Here is a 19,310-nt window from a genome sequence, read left to right as displayed (position 1 = left end):
CAAATATAATATCAATTTTCATTGTTATGCTGATGACACCCAGCTCTACATTTCCTCTAAACCTACTTCATCTCTACCACCTTCCTCCATTTCGCACTGTCTGATGGAAATTCAGTCATGGTTTTCCTTTAATTTTCTTAAACTCAATAGTAAGAAAACAGAAGTTTTACTTGTTGGCACTCCTTCCACATTAACCAAATCTCCGAATTTTCCCATTATTATTGATAATTCTCATGTATATCCTTCCCCTCAGGTAAAGAGTCTGGGTGTCATACTTGATAGTACGCTTTCTTTTTCATCTCATATTAATTCTATCACCCGTTCTGCCTACTTTCACTTGCGTAACATTAACCGACTTCGTCCCTTTCTTACTTCTCATGCTGCTGCTGTCCTTGTCCATAGCCTTATCACATCCAAGTTAGATTACTGCAACTCTCTTCTGTTTGGTCTCCCGAATAAGACTCTCCACAAACTGAAACTTCTCCAGAACTCTGCTGCCCGGGTCATTACTCGTACTCCACCCAGAAAACACATCACCCCGGTTCTGCAACAGCTCCACTGGTTACCCATTGAAGCTAGAATTAATTTTAAAATTTTAACTCTCACATTCAAATCCATTCATAACCTTGCTCCTCCTTACCTGTCTGAACTGTTACACATCTCTACTCCGTCCCGTTCCCTCAGATCCTCATCCTCCACCCATCTTTTTGTTCCTTCTGCCCGTCTTGTTACTATGGGCAACAGAGCCTTTAGTCGCTGTGCCCCTCAGCTTTGGAATCCCCCCCCCCCAGTTATTAGGAATGCAGAATCTCTTCTCTCTTTTAAATCTCTATTGAAAACATACCTGTTTAAGCAAGCATATTCTCTTTAAACTGGTTTGTTGTTTTACCGTGACTCTTTTAGTGTTGTTTTATTTTGACGTATTCAAATGATTGTTGACTCACATGTATTATTATTGTTGCTCTTTCCTGTTTTGTAAGGTGACCTTGGGTTTTTGAAAGGCGCCATGAAATAAAATGTATTATTATTATTATTAAAATATATTTTTTACAAATATATAATTTTGCACAATAAAATGTGAGGCTATACCAACTGAGAGAACCCCCATTCATTTATTTATTTTTTTTTTTATTCGTTTATTTTTAGCTTATTTAGTCATGAATTCATTGATAACAGTTCCATTAAATGGGCACTAGGGGGTGATTTGCTCATGTTTTTTGAGAAGTCTTTGACCCTTTTATACAAATGAATGTCTCTACTGATTGTACAATAAACCTGTGCTTGACTCCAAACTTCTGTTGTGGACTGGTCCATCGCTCTCACACGTATCACTGCTGTCAGAACAAAATCTTCCATCTCCATATTTGCAAAAAACAATAAACTGTGTCCGTTTAAACATTAAATATCTCGTCTTTGTCGTGTATTCAATTGAATGTAGGTTGAAAAGGATTTGCAAATCATCGTATTCTGTTTTTATTTATGTTTTACACAACGTCCCAACTTCATTGGAATTGGGGTTGTAAAAGTGTAGAAAGACAAGAAACTACTTCATGATCTAACGCATTATGTGTTGAAAGAAGATAGAGGAAATAGCAAGGGACAGCTAACAGGATGCTGCCTCATCACTATATTTAGTGTGGGTGGGTAACAGAGAGAGTGAAAGAGATCGTTTGACCACAGTTCCTCTTTGAGGTGCCCACTTTAAGTGAGTGAGTCCAGTGAAGTCCTGCTTAGCGAGTCAGAAGGCTTGGTTGTGTTAGGGTTGTGTCAGGACGACTGCAAATCTTTAGCCTATGTGTAGTTGACAAATCAGTTCAGTACAGCAGGTGTAGCGGTGGTCATATCTGCAGGCATATGTTAGTGGGTCCTGAAACTCAGGAAGTATGCAGGTTTGCTTTTATCTACTGCTTGTACTCAGCGTCGCCAAAGGTGAGTGTGCTATTATCTCTTGTACTGTAGATACACCGACATATAAAACAGCTCTATTTAAAATGTATTTAACAATCATGCTGTTATCTTACTGTGGGGGAAATGTAAGTGAACATATTGCACAGCAACAGAAATCACTTGAGCTGAGTTTGAGTTGGTTGCCTCTCCAAAACCACCTACACTAAGTAAGCAGAGCTGTTTCGTCACTTAAACTGAAGTGAGTTTCTCAACATTATAATAACCAAACAGTCACTCTGATGCTCAAGTGAGCAACATTAGAAAGCTTTTAAGAAACTGGGCTTTAGTTGGTCTAGCATGTCTTATTATAGCGAGGCCTTTATAGTAAGATCACGTTTCTGGATTAGAAACCAGTTTCCTGGTTCCTGGCAAATGTTACGCAAGTGATGATAGTGATGGTCATTAACTGGAGTGTTTCTGCAGGCTGCACGCTGAAAGACCTTGGGCAGCAAGAAGAAATGACTGCATACACAGGAGGGTCAGTCCTGCTGCCCTGCTACTGCACTGACCTACATACCAAACCTGAAGGATTCATCTGGGAAAGAGACATCACAAACAGAGACACATGGGAAGAGATATCCAGTGAGAGTGGTCAGTACAGAGACAGATTTCAGCTGGTTAATGGTCACTCTCCAGGAAATCTCTCTCTACTCATATCACACCTGACTGAAGAGGATGGAGGAGTGTACAGGTGTAATGCTAAAGAAAAAGGACACGTCTTCATCAAACTCACTGTTAAAGGTAAGACTTTAAAATGCTTTAGTCCTCTGGCTTTGCAGTAGTACTGGAATGTGGGGCAGTCATGGGCTGGAGGTTAGGGATCCAGCCTTGTGACCGGAAGGTCGCTGGTTCAATCCCCAGAGCTGACAGCACATGACTGAGGTATCCTTGAGCAAGACACCTAACCCCCAACTGCTCCCCAGGTGCTGCGGATTGGGCTGCCCACCGCTCCGGGCAAGTGTGCTCACTGCCCACTAGTGTGTGTGCGCTCACTAGAGTGTATGTGGTGTTTCACTTCACGGATGGTTTAAAATGCGGAGGTGAAATTTCCCTGTTGTGGGACTAATAAGGGTCTCTTAATGTAGACTACTAATAATGGTAATAAATATAGCCACAAGACCTGATGTAGTTTGGGCCATATTTACAGACCGAGAGAAACTGAAAGGACAAAGCCTTAATTTGCCATAAATGTGAGCTAGCCTTTTACCATTATATGTATTATAGTTTACTTGTATGAGGCCTTCAACTAAGATGTGTAGTTTTTTTCTGATTGGCCTTTTGGCTTTGGTAAAATAAGCTGTAAATGTTGAATAAGTAAAAAATAAAAGAAGTTAAGAAAAGAAGTTCAATATCTGACATTAACATGTCATCATGTAACATACAAAAGAGTTTTGACAAAAAGCCAAAAATATGACCAGTGTTTCAGTTTCAGATATAGTTGTATTTGCAGCATTGTTTGAGTATCAGAGCCTTTGATATGTATGCCATCAAGGGGCTATCCTGGTGTATAGAAGAGAAGGTAAAGGCCTTAGAACATGTCAGAAGGTCTTCAGTTTTATGATCAGAGGCCTTCAACTAAGATGTGTAGTTTTTTTCTGATTGGCCTTTTGGCTTTGGTAAAATAAGCTGTAAATGTTGAATAAGTAAAAAATAAAAGAAGTTAAGAAAAGAAGTTCAATATCTGACATTAACATGTCATCAGGAAGGCATTGTAAAAATGCAGGGGTAGGCTGGTCAGTGGGATCAATAACCATTTAACTGGAACTGAATTTGAGTTGACTGATTTCCTTCAAACTTTGTTCAAAAGCAACAGTAATCACTCTGGTGGCTGGTAGTCTTCAGTCTTAGAGATAGTTCAGCACTCAAACTGACATCAGACAGTCATTATAAGAAACTTCAGAATGCTTTTTTTAGAAACTGGGCTTAAGCTGGTCAAGCGTGTGTTATTCTAATGATGCATTTAACGTAAAATCCTTTATTCTATATGAGTAAGAGTATGCAGGTGAACACAAAGTGGTATGAGGAAATTTAATCATAATTATAAAACACTTCCACATATTCAGAGAGTGAAGGTCATTAACTGGTCTGTTTCTGCAGGCTGCATAATGAAGAACAGTGGCCAGACAAAACACATCCCTGCATCTAAAGGAGGGTCAGCACTGCTGCCCTGTTCCTGCACCGAGCTAAACACCAAACCCGAGACACTGAATTGGAGTAAATATAATACAAACAGGCACAGATGGGAGAAGATATCCAATGCAAGTGGTCAGTACAGAGACAGAGTTCAGCTGGTTAATGGTCACTCTCCAGGAAATCTCTCTCTCCTCATATCACACCTGACTGAAGAGGATGGAGGAACCTACCTGTGTCATGGTGGATTAAAAAAATACATCTACGTCGTACTCACTGTTAAAGGTAAATCTTTAAAGCTTTGTGAGTTTTAATTTTCCGTATTTTTATTTTTCTACATGATTTGACTCATTTGCATTGTGTGAAAATTTCATGCTAAATAAAATGCTTAAAAAGGACTAGGACTACATTTTGAAATGGCCTTGCATTAAACATTAAGAAAGTTTTTATATTTTTTCTCTCGTTATTTTGTGGAGGTTATTTATTTATTTATTTAGGGCAGTGGTGATATACAGTACTGTGCTGAAAGGCACCCAAGACACTTTTTCAAAATCTATTTATGTATGTAGTTTGTGTTTATTTGCTAAGAAAAATGTTAATATTTGAAATTTATAAAATATTAATTAATAATGATATATAATAAATAGTGTTTTTATGGATGTTAGTGTGTTTGTTTAACCATTTTCAAGCCTCTCCTTGATGTAGTGTAATAAATATAGTAATATTCTGCTTTAAATTGCTTCAAAACTTCATTTGTACAGAAAAAATTAGCAACACAGCAAACATAAAATCCTGAACCTAATCACTGAAAGCAAAAACATACTGCCACAGTTTTCATCACACCCATCAAAATCTCTCTTTCCAGAGGCTCCGCAATCAAAAACTACTCCAACACTTGATAGTAACATTCATGTGAACACTTCAGCTGAACCTTTCTCCACAACTTCTTCTCATGAAGGTAGCATCAAACTCCATTCACATCAGCTTCACATGTTACCATAAAACACACATGTGAACAGTATAAATGTTACTATAAATGATATTTTCTGATTTAACCACCTTGGAAATGTGGGTCATCAAAATATTAAGACAATTTTTAATTTTTTGGACACACGTTTTCACTGTCCTATATAGATGATCTGCAGATACTAACATTATTAACATACTGTAACATACTTCATTATTAATGGAATTATGGTTAAGTTAGGCGTAGGAGTAGGTGTAGATTTAGTGTTGAAGTTAAGGTTAGGGTTAGGTTTAGTAGTAGGTGTAGGTTTAGTAATGGAGTTAGCGTTAGGGTTAGGTTTAGTAGTAGGTGTAGGTTTAGTAATGGAGTTAGCATTAGGGTTAGGTTTAGTAGTAAGTGTAGGTTTAGTATTGGAGTTAAGGTTAGTGTTAGGTTTAGTAGTAGGTGTAGGTTTAATGTTGGAGTTAAGGTTAAGTTTAGTAGTAGGTGTAGGTTTAGTGTTGGAGTTAAGGTTAGTGTTACGTTTAGTGGTAGGTGTAGGTTTAATGTTGGAGTTAAGGTTAGGGTTAGGTTTAGGAGTAAGTGTAGGTTAAGTGTTGGAGTTAAGGTTAGGTTTAGGAGTAAGTGTAGGTTTAGTGTTGGGGTTAAGGTTAGGTTTAGGAGTAGGTGTAGGTTTAGTGTTGGAGTTAAGGTTAGTGTTACGTTTAGTAGTAGGTGTAGGTTTAATGTTGGAGTTAAGGTTAGGGTTAGGTTTAGGAGTAAGTGTAGGTTAAGTGTTGGGGTTAAGGTTAGGTTTAGTAGTAGGTGTAGGTTTAGTATTGGAGTTAGCGTTAGGGTTAGGTTTAGTAGTAGGTGTAGGCTTAGTATTGGGGTTAAGGTTAGGTTTAGTAGTAGGTGTAGGTTTAGTGTTGGAGTTAAGGTTAGTGTTACGTTTAGTAGTAGGTGTAGGTTTAATGTTGGAGTTAAGGATAGGGTTAGGTTTAGGAGTAGGTGTAGGTTTAGTGTTGGAGTTAAGGTTAGGTTTAGGAGTAGGTGTAGGTTTAGTGTTGGAGTTAAGGTTAGTGTTAGGTTTAGGAGTAGGTGTAGGTTTAGTGTTGGAGTTAAGGTTAGTGTTAGGTTTAGGAGTAGGTGTAGGTGTAGTGTTGGAGTTAAGGTTAGGTTTAGGAGTAGGTGTAGGTTTAGTGTTGGAGTTAAGGTTAGTGTTAGGTTTAGGAGTAGGTGTAGGTATAGTGTTGGAGTTAAGGTTAGTGTTAGGTTTAGGAGTAGGTGTAGGTTTAGTTTTGGAGTTAAGGTTAGTGTTAGGTTTAGGAGTAGGTGTAGGTATAGTGTTGGAGTTAAGGTTAGTGTTAGGTTTAGGAGTAGGTGTAGGTTTAGTTTTGGAGTTAAGGTTAGTGTTAGGTTTAGGAGTAGGTGTAGGTATAGTGTTGGAGTTAAGGTTAGTGTTAGGTTTAGGAGTAGGTGTAGGTTTAGTGTTGGAGTTAAGGTTAGTGTTAGGTTTATGAACAGGAGTCAGTTTAGTGCTGTAGTGTTCCTCAGTGTTCTACTGTCTTGCAGTGTTCTTTTTGGTATTGTACTTTGAGTACATTCACACCTGATTGATGTTGTTGTTACAGAGCCTCCACAGCCTCTGCCTTTCGTCCCCTTTGGCTTGGTGACTGTGATCTTTCTCCACATTATAGTAGCTGTGGTTTATCACACCAAGAGAAACAAAGGTACAAACTACACAATCCAGCCATTGTTGTCTTGCTATTGTTATTGTATGTGTGAAAGTTCCTGATTTGTGTCCATCCATCCATCCATCCATTTCCTAAGCCGCTTCTCCAACAGGGTCGCGGGGGGGAGCTGGAGCCTATCCCAGCAGTCTTCGGGCGGAAGGCAGGATACACCCTGGACAGGTCGCCAGTTCCTGATTTGTGCATGAACTGAAATTTTCTTGTTGATCTTCGGTGCCCAAGAACCAGATACTGCCACTGTTCCTTAGAGCAGTGCTGATGATGAAGAAGCAGTGAGTCTACAGCACAGAATCAAACGGACAGGCATCAACAGGCCGGCTACTGACGACACACCTAATCAACAGACAAGCTGGGTGGAAGGAGCGGAAACATGGTCAGGGGCTGTCTTCAGCTGAGAAGGCTGGTCTGAGTGAGGAAGCGGACTGATTGGCAAGCGCTGACGCCTCTGGATATTTGTCTCTCTTCCTACTAATATGGGCTTCTTTTCCCAGTAGATTGAGAGAGATCTCTTATACAGGAGCAGAGCTGACAGAGAAAAACCCCACATCAGAAGATGAACTGAACCTGGAACGGTCAGACTTCTGCCTGAGTGAAGAGCTACTCACTCGCAGTGTGAAACAATAAAATAGCTCTGCCTTCCCACACCACTGTTAATGCATATTTAGTTTAATACATTTCTAAGGTTCAGTTTTCTGGATTGCTTTCCAACAAACTGCCTTTTAGCATCTACATTTCTATAAAAATAGGCTTGTTAGTTACACCATTGGTTAAGAGGATGGGCAACACAAATTTACATCAAAAGGTGGGCTAACGTCTTCCAGCAAGGCAGCAGCCTCTGATGAAGTGGATAGTAAGTATAGTTAGAAGAATAAAGAGGGGCATTACTTTAGAAACAAACAAGAGAAGAAAGAGGAACAGCTCACAGGACATTTGCTACATCACTATATTTAGTGTAGAGTGACAGACAGTGAAGGACAAAACAGTCTGATCACAGTTCCTCTTTGATGTGCCAGTGTTTGAGTGCAGACGTGTCCAGCGAAGTCCTTCTTAGAAAGTCCGAGGAGTTTGTGGTGTGTTTATATTGTGAAGAAACTTCTGAAGAGGTGCTGTGGTAGTTTGGTACATGTGCAGCTGACAGATCAGTGGCTGTATGTAGTGAGGAGGTTCTGTAACTCGGGAAGAATGCAGGTTTGTTTTTATCTGCTGCTTGTGCTCCGTCTTGCTGAAGGTAGGTGCACCATTCTTTCTCTTACTGTAGATACTCCAGCATAAATAACACGGTGCCATTTAAAGCTTATTTCAAACTCATGCTGTAATCTTACTGATGGTTTGACAGCAACTGAACTTGAGTTGATTTTCCTTCAAACCTTCTTCAAAAGCTACTTACTTCAAGTTATCACTCTGGTGGCCGATTGTCTTCACTCTTAGAAATGTTTCTCCACTCAGACTGACAGACAGTTATTAAGTGTGTTCCTTTCAATAAAAAGTTGCATTTATATAGCGCCTTTCACAAACCCAAGGTCGCTTCACATAGCACGGGCAAAAAATAAATAAATAAATAAATAAAAGAACTAGGTTGGTTAGTTATGCAGGTTGGTTAGTGTAGTGGTTAACACCTCTGCCTTGTAGGCTGGGGTTCAATCCCCACCTGGGTAATCACCCTACACTATACCAATAAGGGTCCTTGGGCAAGACTCCTAACACCACCTTGGCCTACCTGTGTAAAATGATCAAACTGTAAGTCGCTCTGGATAAGAGCGTCAGCCAAATGCCGTAAATGTAAATGTAACTAAGCAGTGGAGGAGGAAGAAAAATGTGTATTAAAGAGAAAAGTCTTTAAGTAAGATTTGAAAGAGGAAAGAGAAGAACAGTCCCTGAAGGATTGAGGAAGAGCATTCCAGAGTTTGGGGGCCATGGCACTGAAGGACCTTCTTCCCAAAGTGGAGACTTTGGTGCATGGGACAGTAAGTAAGTTATTACAAGAAGACCTGAGAGAGCGAGAGGGAGTGTAAGAGGTCAGCAGTTATGCAAGGCTTTGAAAGTGAGTAGTAAGATTTTAAACTTTATACGGGACGGGACCGGCAGCCAGTGTAGCTGGGAGAGAACGGGGGTGATGTGAGCTGAACGCTTAGTGTGGGTGAGCACTCTAGCCACAGAGTTCTGAATGTACTGTAGCTTTTGGACAGACTTTACAGGGAGACCAACAAAGAGGGAGCTACAGTAGTCAATACAGGACATAAGGAAGGCACGAACCAGAGTTTTTGCATCATTATCGGTCAGGAACGGTCGAAGACGAGCAATGTTATATAAATAAGAGAATGCAGTCTTAGTGAGGAATTTCATATGCAGATCAAAATTAAGTGATAAGTCGAGTAAAGCACCAAGATTTCTAACAGGTGCAGGCTTAACGAGCAGGCCATCAATACGAGCTGAAAAGCTGGAGGTAACTTTAGAATGCTTTTTAGAAACTGTGCTTAAGGTCATGAAGCAAGGATTATTCTAATGAAGCATTTAAAGTAAAATTGAGTAAAAACTTAAATTGTAAAGCACTAAGACATATTTTGGGGGGTTTTGAGACTGGTGGCCTTGGTAAGGGTCACTCTCCAGGAAATCTCTCTCTACTCATGTCACACCTGACTGAACAGGATGGTACAACCTACCAGTGGCATCCAGTGGAGACAGCTACATCAAACTAAACCTTTAAAGCGTTGTTGCATTGCCGTCAAAACAACAAGAAATGATCACATTTTTATTTTTATAAGTCATTTGAACACAACAACTCTCCTTTAAATTGAAATGCTAAACAGACTGATGGATATGCTCCAAAATAACTTGGAATAAAATATTGTGAAATTATCATTAAAAGTTTACCTACTTGTGCTGGAATCTAGTTTAATGATATTAGATTACTTTGTAATGAAAAATTGTGTTATTTTGCTTTTGTTATGTAAAATGAACCTCGATGCTTGAAGTCTTGTGTAATATATTGCTTTAAATTGTTGACTTGCTAAGCTTTTTGTGGTGCACCCTCATTGATGAGGTAGATGTTAAAGTATGAGGTGATGGTAATAGTAAATTGCTGCCAGTAGCAGTAATCAGGGGTGTGAAATCTCCTGTCTCTCTTTTAAACTGCTTCCAGTAAGTTCTCCTCAAATTGTCCCTAAACACAGCACATTTCTGTGAAAATTTAGTTTGAAAAATAAAAATAAACCCGGGTTGTTCAGCTGAAGGGTGTTTATAGTGAAGTCTTTGCACCTGTGTGTTTCTGCAGGCTGCATTCTGGAAAAAGGTTCAGAAATGCTGTCTATCACTGCTCATACAGGAGGGTCAGTACTGCTGCCCTGCTACTGCACTGACCTACACACCACACCTGAGACATTCACCTGGAAGAAATTTGACACAAACAGAAGCACATGGCAAGAGATATCCAATGAGAGTGGTCAGTACAGTACCAGAGTTCAGCTGTTTAATGGTCACTCTCCAGGAAATCTCTCTCTACTCATATCACACCTGACTGAAAAGGATGGAGGAGATTACAGTTGTAGGGTTATGAATAATGGATCCAAGTACATCAGACTCACTGTTGAAGGTAAAACACTGATCTCTATTCTGAGTGCAATGTGTGGTGAATCAACTGTAAAGATTGTTAGTTTTACATTGCTAATGCTTCAAGAAGAACTGTAAAGAGGGCTCTGTACTGAGGGTGTAGCTGTATGTATTGTTAAAGTATATGTACAGTGACACTTTAACCTACTTGTGGTACCCTGGAGCTACAGGTGGTCTTAAGTCCTATGGGTGTAGTTACAAGCTATAGGCAGAATTGTTTTACATTTTGCCTAGGCCTGTGATAAAGGAGTCTGGCCGAAGTTCAATTTCAAAATGCAATAATATTCAACAATTTCATAATATCAGGCTATAGCCTATTCCTGACACCAGTGCAGCAGATATCACCCTACCTTTTCCAACCTTTCTACCCCATGGTAATACAAACCAATATCACACAATAAATCAGAAAGCTTGATTCATATAAACATGGCCAACATGGCAGCTTCCTTCTCACCGTTCAAAGTTAAGCTGGCATATTAATGACAAACTGATAATATATAAGACATTGATAGTGCTGACAGAAAACAAATCATCTTAATATCCTTTACTTATTTTATTGGGTAGGCCCATAATCAATCTGGGTGTACCCGGGCAATGGAGGGAACTAAACAAATAAATGTGTAATAAACATGGCCGATCAATGGCCCTGAATTATTTGGAGGCTTCATCCCAGGTGAGCCTGTATACACACTCACCGGCCACTTTATTAGGTACAGTTCAGTTGCTTGTTAATACAAATATACATTTGCATTTGGGCATGTAGAGGTGGTCAAGACAACTTGCTGAAGTGCAGACAGAGCATCAGAACGGGGAAGAAAGGGGATTTAAGTGACTTTGAACATGACATGGTTGTTGGTACCAGACGGGCTGGTCTGAGTATTTCAGAAACTGCTGATCTACTGGGATTTTCACGCACAACCATCTCCAGGGTTTACAGAGAATGGTCAGAAAAAGAGGAAATATCCAGTGAGCGGTCAGTTGTGTGGACGAAAATGCCTTGTTGATGTGAGAGGTCAGAGGAGAATGGGCAGACTGGTTCCAGATGATAGAAAGACAACAGGAACTCAAATAACCAACCAAAATCTCTGAGGAACGTTTCCAACATCTTGTTGAAAGTATGCCGTGAAGAATTAAGGCAGTTCTTAAGGCAAAAGGGGGTCCAACCTTATAATATTATAAATTAAAATATTCTTTTTGACCAACTTGATTGTATTCTGTAAATATGAACAAGCTTTTAATGCAGCACACAGGGACAAACTGCAAAGTTCAAAGAATATTCAAGTTACGTCATTTTGAAATATTCCACAGTAAGCAGTTGTGCTGGTAACAGGTGAGGGTTTCATGATTGGATATAAAAGGAATGTCTACCAAAGAGATTTTGCAAGCAAAGATGAGTTGTGGATGATCACTTTGTGCCAAACTTCATGACAGATTTGTCAAAAAGTTCAAAAAGAGCATTTCCCAGCTAAACCTACAACTACTCAAGTGGTCAGTGAGGGAACCAGTCCAGTTATCTCAACCCGTTCTACCTTGACAGTGTCTTCGCCAAATGATTATGTCGCATTCATTTCATGAACTCAAGCACATAATCAAGTGTACTAACCAGTTCCCCACACAGCTACATAATTGTTTACCCTCTTTCTTCTTTCAAATACAGCTGCATCCAGTCCATCAGACATTGATTCGAAGTTCTTCATTTATGCTGCTGTGGGGGGCTCATTGCTGTTGATGGTCCTCGGTGGGGTCATCTACTGGAGACACAGAGGTATACACACATCCACAAACACTTCATTTATCTTTCTCATACCCTTAGTGTTTGGAGCTCTCTGGAAGTGTCTGTGGTTTGATTCCACAGCTCAGAGACGAGGACAGATGGAGGGCTGTGAGAGGAAACCAGACCTGAGAAGAGATCAGGAGATACAGGTAAGATCAGGAGCTTAGCCTAGGTAACGGTGACAGTGTAATGAATGCTAAGTAGTGATTGGAGGAGAAAATTAACTGGACATTTAGTAAAGATGGAGAGATTATGTCTGGATTGTGATTGGCAATGACAAATTAGTTCATGTTTCTGCTGTGCTGCTAGTTAAATGCCCACCACTTGTTGGATCATCCCACTGGACCAGAACCCCTGAATTAGTTAGAGACCCCACACTATGCAGATTTTGTTCAAATAATTAGCCCTTGTGCTGAATCAAATATATTAATTAATATTAAAGTTTAAAACCCCAATATAGTTACAATGTAAGTGTTCCTGTATGTTTTGCTTGTTCATAAAGTGTCTAATTGGCCAAATGTGTGATCTTACAGACCGATTGTGAGGTGCTGTACGCTACTGTAAATAAACAGAACAAATGCAACAAAGTTCAAGAAACAGTGAGTATTATTGCATTTGTATGTTTACTTAAGCTACGTTTACATGACTTTACCTCAATTTTAGCTCCAATTCTCATTGTAGCTGAGTCTGTGTTGGTGTGCTCTGGTCTGGAGTCTTTTGGGCAGTCAGAGTGGACAGTTGAGAGCAGATGTTGGTTGGTGTGTGAGGGGCACAGACTCTTACTACTACATTATCAAGCAGAAACTAGACTGATTTAAACATTTTCCAGAGCATTTCTATTTGTGTATTTTATATAGTGTATAGCTGAAATGTGCTCCAGTTTACATCACTGTATTCCTACATGAAAAACATACATGAAATGGATTGAATGGATTCTGGTCTGAGGAAAAAGTACAAGTCTGAGACTGAGACCAAGACAAGACTGAGACCTTTAACTTGTGGTATTTGAGTTGTACTAAAACAGTATATAAACGAGTAAAAGTGTTCTGGAAATAATCATATCACCCTTATAATTGATTGATATTAATGTTGTAATATGCAGCTTTAGAATTAGTAACTAATGCTTGTTAAGTCTTAAGAAGCTTAATTAAGGGTCTCATAAAGTCTCTGCTTAATGTGTTATTTCTTCAGGATGATGTGACGTACTCTGCTGTAGTCCACAGCAACGCATCAGCACCAGCAGACAAACTGATGGACACTGAAGATACTGCTGAATACGCCAAACTGAACTAACACACACAAACACACACACACACACACACACACACACACACACACACACAGATTTGTTGACTTTGCTGAACATCGACTGGATGTTGCAGTTGTTGTGGTCAGTTTCATTACCTTTCTCCTCACTGTGTTACTTCTGTGTCCTCCTCCCTTTTGTATTTTATATATTGAGATTATTTTGTTTGTTTTACCTTTTAGACTTGTTAGAAACTGTATCTCACCTTTAAGTAAGATGTGGCCTAAAACGGCCACAAACAGTTTATTAAGTAGCTTCCTCCTACTTGGTGAAACGTTAAGAATTTTGATGGTATTGATGGTATTTGATGATATTCGAAAGCCTTTGTAGTGCTGAAGTTAAAGGTTAAAGCTGTGTAACTTGAACAAAAGCATTCACAGTCACATGCAAAAGTTTGAGCACTCTTCAATACATTTTGTTTAGTTGATTTTCTTATTGAAATTAATACATTCTCTACAGAGAACACACACCTACATGTTTTATCACACAATTACTCTTTAGTGCTGAATCCAACATAATGGAAAATAAGTACCCAACTGTGAACTGTTTTTGGACATAATATGTAAATGTAAATGTCTGTCTGCTCTGGGCAGCTGGAATCTGTTTTCTTCTAGTTTTGTGTATGTCTTTGTTTTACAGTGTTTATAATTGATTTTGATTGATTTTGATATCATATTTTTTTTTCGGGGGTCTAATTTATTTTCCTTAATAAGTCGATAACAACAGCTGTAAAGGATTGTGTGGTTTCTGTTTATACCTGCTGAGAATGATACAGGCTAGTGTGATGTGGTCTTACCAACCTGGCCTCATGGGATATACGTACCTCTGACCACTTTTTCACAGAGCCACGAATACGTACCCTCAAGTACATTTTGCTGCACTTTTGAGAAACAAATGTCCACTGGGGGTGCTATAGAGAAGCTTTTACTTTAATGTAACATTGCGATAATTTTGCCTTTGAAAACGACTGTATTTGATGTGTTTATTAATTTTTAAGCTGTCAGTCATCAGCGCTGTTTTAATGATAAAATGTAGAATAATTTCAGAGCACCTGTGATGTCTGCCGGCTCATGAGTGGGCAAAGCAGGTAGCTAATGCCACCTATAACACAGCATTAGGTACGTAGCTTTAGCTATAGCTGGGGCTTTTCTCCTATAACATTAGTTTGGTGTATATAGCAGATTGTGTAATTGCTGGCTACCAAGCAGAGGTTCCCACAACCTTTTGCCTGAAGATATAAGGGGGACGGGGGTTCTGTCTACTGATTTAGGGGCAATTTATCTAGCCTCCTTCAATTAACATGTCCTTTACTGCTTGCATATGGAAAATAAACCTTAAAGGCATAAAAGACACCACACAGACCCAAGCATGTCATTTTGAGTACCATGTCAAAACGTTACTGACCCCCCTGAATTCTTCTGTTTTCATGTATTTATCACAGTTAAATAAACACAAAATGTAATTTTTAAATGATCATTTCATTTAGTGAAAAAAAAAACATATTTTATGTAACACCATGTGATCCTATGTGAAAATGACATTGCCTCCTTAGTCACACGACTAAAAACACCCGGGCTTGATTCCTGCCATCCTGTTGAATCTAAGCAGCACTTAAATCGAAACTTTCTAGCAATGTAACATCAGGCTCAACAAGTCAGACACTATGCCATGACTTAAATATATTCATCTGTAAGGGGTTTTCAGGCCATTTCTATGTATCTGGGAAACCAAGTGTGAGACCCCCAAACATGAAAATGTGAAACAGCTGTCGATCTTCCCAGAGGTGGCTCGCAAAATTCATCCCAAACCATATTAACAACTCATCCAGGAAATCACAAATGAACCCAGATAAACAATAAGGAACTATAGGCCCCACTCACCTCAGATAAGATCATCCTTCTTTCCGCCATTAGAAAGAGACTGGGCATAATGGTAGGCATGAGAGGGTTGCTAACTGCTAACCAAGAAGATAAAAGCTTGTCTCAAGTTTTCCAAAACACCTTGATGACCCACACGGGTCCTGTTACATCTGGCATAAAGCAACCACTGTATTCCACAATGTTAGTCATACCAACACTCAAACATGGTGGAGGTAGTGTGATGGTGTGGGGATTCTTTATAGCTTCAGAGCTTGAGTGACTTGCCATGAGTGTCATAATCGTCTCTCCGCTCAATCAGCATCAGAGCTTCACTGGACTCTAAAGCAGTAGAGACGTGTTCTCTAGATTGATGAATCATGCTTCTCTGTCTGCCAATCTGATGGACAAGAGTTTGGCGGTTGCCAGTAGAACAGTACTTGTCTGACTGCATTGTGCCAAGTGTAAAGTTTGGTGGAGGGGGGATTGTGGAGTGGGGTCATTTTTCAGGAGTTGGGCTCGGCCCCTTAGTTCCAATGAAAGGAACTCTTAATGCTTCAGCACCAAGAGATTTTGGACAATTTCATGCTCCCAACTTTGTGGGAACAGTTTGGGGACGGCCCCTTCCTGTTCCGACATGACTGCTCACCAGTGCACAAAGCAGGTCCATAAAGACACGGATGAGTGAGTTTGGTGTGGAAGAACTTGACTGGCCTGTAGAGAGTCCTGACCTCAACCCGATAGAACACCTTTGGGATCAATTGGAGTGGAGACTGTGAGCCAGGCCTTCTTGTCCAAAATCAGTGTGTGACCTCACCAGTGCGCTTCTGGAAGAACGGTCAAAAACTCCCATAAACACACTCCTAACCCTTGTGGAAAGCCTTTCCAGAAGAGTTGAAGCTGTTATAGCTGCAAAGGGTGAGCCGACATCATATTAAACCCTATGGATTAAGAATGGGGTGTCACTCAAGTGAATACTTTTGTCAATATAATGTATAACATAGCTGAAGAGGTGTGAATATTTACTATGAAAAAAGATATACCAAATATTACAGAATGTTATGGATATTTATCAAAGATTTACATCTGTACAGCGTGCAAATAAACAAGTTACAGAGTGCCACAGCTCTGGGAAGAAGCTGTTAGCATGTCTGGTTGTAGGGCCAAGTTGACCACATCATCAACAGATGTGTAATCTCTGTATGCAGACTGCAGGGGACCCAGCAGACAGTTTGTAATGTCAGGTAGGCTAGGACCAGTCATTCAAAGACCTTGATCACTTTACAACAGTGTTGCTCTGCGTGTCTGTCTGCTCTGTGCAGCTGGAAGCTGGAGGGGTGCGGATCACAATCCAGGGTCAAATCAGAAGCCAGGTCTCCATGTAACAAAGGACAAATGCCTTTGAAAACCCATTGCTGGTTTTGTTTAGCAGAATTAGGTCTTCCAATTCGTTGTGTAGAGATCACAGATTGGAGAGGAAAGATCATGAAGGTGTACAAATACCTCTGAAGGTTTTTGCCTAAAGTCTGGAATAATATCAGGAGAACTGCTCTCCCTGAAAGTTACTAACTGTTCCCTGCTTCAAGTGACTGAAGTGGCTAGTAGGTATAATAGTGTAGAGAGAAAACGAGAGGCTAGACTTTAACAAACGACCACATGTGATGATGTGTAAAAGAAAAGCAAACAGCTGACAGGATGCTGCCATATCATTAAATTTAGTGTGGGTGAGTGACAGAGAGAGAGAGAGAGAGAGAAATGAGCTCATCTAAACACATTTCCTGTTTGAGGCGCCAAAGCGTGAATGCAGTTCATCACTTCTGAACCACTTGCAAGATTTCTTCATGTGCTGACTGTTTCAGCTAGACTGGAGATTTGAAAAAGTTCTGCAGAAGTTCTGTGGTAGTGTAGTGTAAGTGAGGCTAACAGATTGATCAGTAAAGTGAGCGTAGGAGCGGTCGAACCTGCAGTCGTGCTGTATGTAGTGGGGAGGATCTATAACCCAGGAAGAATGCAGACTTGTTTGTATCTGATGCTTGTGTTCCACGTTGCTGAAGGTGAGTGTGCCTTTATTTCTATCGCAGTAGAAACTCGAACCATTTCAAGTTTATTTTGAAAGTATGCTGTAGCTTTACTGATGATGTATGTATGTATGCACTGGGCAGCGACTGAAAATCAATATAAACAAGTATTCTGTATAATAAACCAGTATTCTGCCAAGAAATGTAGTTCCTTTAGAGTATGGTTTGCTGCCTTGCAACCCTGGACGTTTTGATAAAAAGACCGTTTGGTCGCCCATTGCTGTATATTTCAGTCATTTATTTATTTATTTACTTTGTGTGGACGTTTCTGTCATGGGAGAATGAACACATCACTGTTTAATGCAAAAACATTTGCTTTACTAAGTACTTCTTGGTCACCAAATTACTACCACGAGTCTTATTTAGCACCAGTCCAGCAGCAGGCCTCTTCTCCTGGTGGGGCTAAATCTCAAACGGCTTCCTGTTCCCTACATAGTGCACTATGTACGGACTTAAATACTGGATCCTGCACCCCGATGTTGCAAAATATAGCTAAGAAATAGTCATTTGGGATGCAGTCACATCCACACAATAAATATTGCACTATTTGGCTGTAGAGGCCAGAATTTCTAAACTTGATATTCATCCTGTGTTTGATGCTACTTTGGACTGAAACACAAATTTTGAAGCACATAATTCATCCAAGTGACATCTGTTAGTCATTTATACTGCCATTTTACAGTTAATCACGCCATAAGTACTTCAATTCAGGACTGTGACATTAATGTTAGAGTGGTTTAGGCTGTTGGCTCCTTTAGCTGGTTAGCTAGCTGATCTGCCCAGTTATGGGTACGAACATAAGTCGCCAGCCCCTCAGTTTAAACAAAAATGGGTTCTTACTTTATTGGTACACTCGGTGGTCCATGCAAGTGGCATGAGGGTCAAAGATCACTGCATTAACAGGACAAGGTTTTTTTTCATGCCATGGTGAAGGAATCCACCATTCAGTTGTTGTGAGGCGGTCATAGGAGTGATATATGGTGGATCCAAAGGCTTTGAATGTGGCTCAGCTAATCAGATTTGAGGACTGGAACTATACGTTATATGAGTGTGATCTTTAATATTGGGATTCCACCCCCCATCACTGTCCATCTGGGTGTTTTTGGCCCTTTTACCTGTGGTACGTTAAGTCATCATTGCATTCACCTGTTTTATGTTAGTCCTTTAGTCCTGTGTTTGTACCAATGGCTTTTCATTTATACATTGCTTGGTGAAGTCATGTTTACATGTTGTTCTTATCTTACACTTCTGAGGCCTATTTCAAGTTGTGTTTTTCTGCTGTTTGAGTTTAATGTATTTTCTTGTTTAAATCTTTTTTGCCAGTTTTCTGGTTATTTGTATAGAGATTGCCCTGTGTCAATCTTGAGTATGTGTACTCTGATGCATGCAGGAGTTTGTGTTTTCTAGGAAAGATGAAATAAAAACACTTTCTTTAGTTAACTTAAGCTCCTCATTAACAAAGCACATGAGGGTGGTTTAACACTGTATATAACAATTCACAAAGATGCGTATCAGGACATTCTACAAAACACGGTTATTTGATACATTAGCTAGAAATGTCCGGTTTGCTCAGAAGTAAAGGTATAAAACTCTCATGGGGGTGGTAACCTCAGAGGCACATCACAGTACCTTTAGTACTCTGTGTCCTATAATCTTGTACTAGAAAACACTTATTAAAGGTTGAAATTAACTTTAAAACCACTGTTGGACCTTTGGGAGGATAATTATCTTGTTTACCTTCAAGAAAACAATGAGTGTCTTTATTTCTAATAGTGTTTGTGATGTTGTGGACTGTGTGCTACAAGAGAAGGAAGAGGAAGAGCTGACAGGATGCTATCACATCACTATATTTGGTGTAGGTGAGTGACAGGGAGAGAAAGACAAGCTCATCTGAACACAGTTCCTCTTTCAGG

The 19,310-nt window shown here is 39.8% G+C and overlaps 1 protein-coding gene across 1 annotated transcript; it reads left to right on the top strand.

The window, feature by feature from the left end:
* Positions 1–1,885: 1,885 nt before the first annotated feature.
* LOC108414312 (junctional adhesion molecule-like) lies at positions 1,886–14,933 on the top strand. Its single transcript, XM_037537502.1, has 7 exons — positions 1,886–1,929; positions 2,371–2,688; positions 10,049–10,366; positions 12,041–12,148; positions 12,239–12,306; positions 12,691–12,756; positions 13,349–14,933. Exons 2-7 carry the CDS (start codon positions 2,406–2,408, stop codon positions 13,448–13,450), a joined length of 945 nt encoding a protein of 314 aa, XP_037393399.1. The 5' UTR covers positions 1,886–1,929; positions 2,371–2,405; the 3' UTR covers positions 13,451–14,933.
* The last annotated feature ends 4,377 nt before the right edge of the window (positions 14,934–19,310 follow it).

Source organism: Pygocentrus nattereri, chromosome 4 (genome assembly GCF_015220715.1).
Source record: "Pygocentrus nattereri isolate fPygNat1 chromosome 4, fPygNat1.pri, whole genome shotgun sequence".
Lineage (NCBI taxonomy): Eukaryota > Metazoa > Chordata > Actinopteri > Characiformes > Serrasalmidae > Pygocentrus > Pygocentrus nattereri.
This window is presented reverse-complemented; position numbering and strand designations above follow the sequence as displayed.

Bases quoted from the DNA above. Each gene is read 5' to 3' on its own strand.
- LOC108414312 (XM_037537502.1), top strand. From the start codon at position 2,406: ATGACTGCATACACAGGAGGGTCAGTCCTGCTGCCCTGCTACTGCACT. The intron at 12,149-12,238 runs GTATACACACAT...TTGATTCCACAG, and splicing joins CATCTACTGGAGACACAGAG to CTCAGAGACGAGGACAGATG. The intron at 12,307-12,690 runs GTAAGATCAGGA...GTGATCTTACAG, and splicing joins GAAGAGATCAGGAGATACAG to ACCGATTGTGAGGTGCTGTA.